Genomic DNA, 2,051 nt, shown 5'->3' with positions numbered 1-2,051 from the left:
GATTTACTGGGATATCCAACATGCAATAAAATATATCCAAATTTACAAGAAAAGACATGCAATGCTATAAGTGAAGCTGTGTCCATACTAGGGATGAATGATATAATGATGTTGGCATTGGTATTGATTCATTTTTTATACATTGTTTTTGAGCCCTTTATAAATAATGCACTAAAGGCAGGCATCTGTCTTTAGCTATAAATACCACAAATGTATTTTGGTACTGTTGTGTTCTCAATAATAGTAAAGTATTCAATAAATACATATTTGAGCTCATTTTTGGAAAATATAGACCCTATTGAAAGCGTTCGGGTTGATTAGCTGTAGGTCCATCAGTAAAAAGATTAATGACAATGCGAAAACAATCAACAGCAAAACAATCCACTAATTCTAAAAATATGTGGGACAAATGAGGAAAATCGTTGATGCAACCTAAAGGGAAACCATCCATTCAGCCGCTGTGGTTGTCTCCTTCTACGTCCGCAGTTCATCTATAAATGCCGATAGCAGCAGTCGGTCGCCATTTTTCTCTTTGTTACTGAACAGACACAGTCAGAATGAGCGGCAGAGGAAAGGGAGGTAAAGGACTCGGTAAAGGAGGCGCTAAGCGTCACCGTAAAGTTCTCCGTGATAACATCCAGGGAATCACTAAGCCCGCTATCCGCCGTCTGGCTCGCCGCGGTGGAGTCAAGCGCATCTCCGGTCTCATCTACGAGGAGACCCGCGGCGTGTTGAAGGTCTTCCTGGAGAACGTCATCCGGGACGCCGTCACCTACACCGAGCACGCTAAGAGGAAGACTGTGACCGCCATGGATGTGGTGTACGCTCTGAAGAGGCAGGGCCGCACCCTGTACGGCTTTGGAGGTTAAACTGAGCCGCTTCTCTAAACTAAACAAAGGTCCTTTTCAGGGCCGCCAACCTGCTGGTTAAGAACACGATTCCCACTTTAATCTTGCTCTACTTGTTCAGGTAACCATATACAACGAATTTAATAATGTGTCTATTTTAATTCTTAAATGAGACGATGACAGGCAAATAGATTTGCATTTAATCATGGTTGCTTTGTGTACTGAACAAAATGCTGTTGCAGTACTCCACGCCCCTTTTTATCTAAAGTGTCTATAACAAATTTCTGAATCGGGTTCGAAGAATCTACCTGAACTATGGAATGGGTGGAAAATCATTAAAGTTTAAAGTTTTCGCTTTAAATATTTTTTCTTTACTGGCATCTATTGTTACACCATTGCAAGCGAAACATTTATCTTCAGCGAGGACACGATTTGGCTCCATTTAATCAAGTATTATATCCATTGAAACCAGATTGAAGTCTCCTTTATTAAAGGCTCCAAATAAAATTATTCACAAAGACCTTTTTCTGCCTACGTGATATTTAGCCAAATTCCTTGCAGTTTGGACAAATACTGCAATATAATCTTTATTCTGACTGCTTTACATTATAAGTTTATTTCTTTAATGTATAAACTTCCTGAAGCTCAATCAATTAAAATCCAAACATCTACCTGAACTACAGAAGGAGTGGAAAATCATTAAAGCTGAAACTTTTCACCTGAAATAGAAATATCTGATTTTATGAAACTTTATATCACTGATTCTTTTTCTGATTTTATAATTTTATTCAACTCGAATATTCATTTAGGCGAGAAAATATCTACATAAAGCATCACAGTTATTATTCTTTCCTGGGTGTTTCCCGCCTTTCTTTCCCCTCTATTGTCCCACTGAGCGCAACGTTTGAAAAAGTCACGTGGTTTGTTCTCCAGCTCCACCCAGACTGAGCGGCTCATCCAATCACAGCCAAGTGCTGCTGTAGCTCTTTCTCCATGGCTGCTGTATAAGAACAGCTTGTTCTCCCCTGCAGCTCATTCGTTGCTTCAACTCGAGTGGATCAACATGCCTGAACCCGCCAAGTCCGCCCCTAAGAAGGGCTCCAAGAAAGCCGTGACCAAGAGCGCCGCTAAAGGAGGCAAGAAGAGGAAGAGGAGCAGGAAGGAGAGCTACGCCATCTACGTGTACAAGGTGCTGAAGCAGGT

The 2,051-nt window shown here is 41.0% G+C and overlaps 1 protein-coding gene across 1 annotated transcript; it reads left to right on the top strand.

Annotated features, from left to right (window-relative positions):
* The first annotated feature begins 524 nt into the window (after positions 1-524).
* On the top strand, positions 525-964 carry LOC107104882 (histone H4). Its single transcript, XM_015405001.1, has one exon. The coding sequence runs from the start codon at positions 558-560 to the stop codon at positions 867-869; it is 312 nt and encodes a 103-aa protein (XP_015260487.1). The 5' UTR covers positions 525-557; the 3' UTR covers positions 870-964.
* Positions 965-2,051: the final 1,087 nt, after the last annotated feature.

This window comes from Cyprinodon variegatus, unplaced genomic scaffold (assembly GCF_000732505.1).
Source record: "Cyprinodon variegatus isolate N-32 unplaced genomic scaffold, C_variegatus-1.0 Scaffold1935, whole genome shotgun sequence".
Lineage (NCBI taxonomy): Eukaryota > Metazoa > Chordata > Actinopteri > Cyprinodontiformes > Cyprinodontidae > Cyprinodon > Cyprinodon variegatus.
Note: the sequence above shows the minus strand (reverse complement) of the source record. Positions and strands in the feature narration are given on the sequence as shown.

Coding starts and splice junctions, on each gene's coding strand:
- LOC107104882 (XM_015405001.1), top strand. CDS start 558: ATGAGCGGCAGAGGAAAGGGAGGTAAAGGACTCGGTAAAGGAGGCGCT.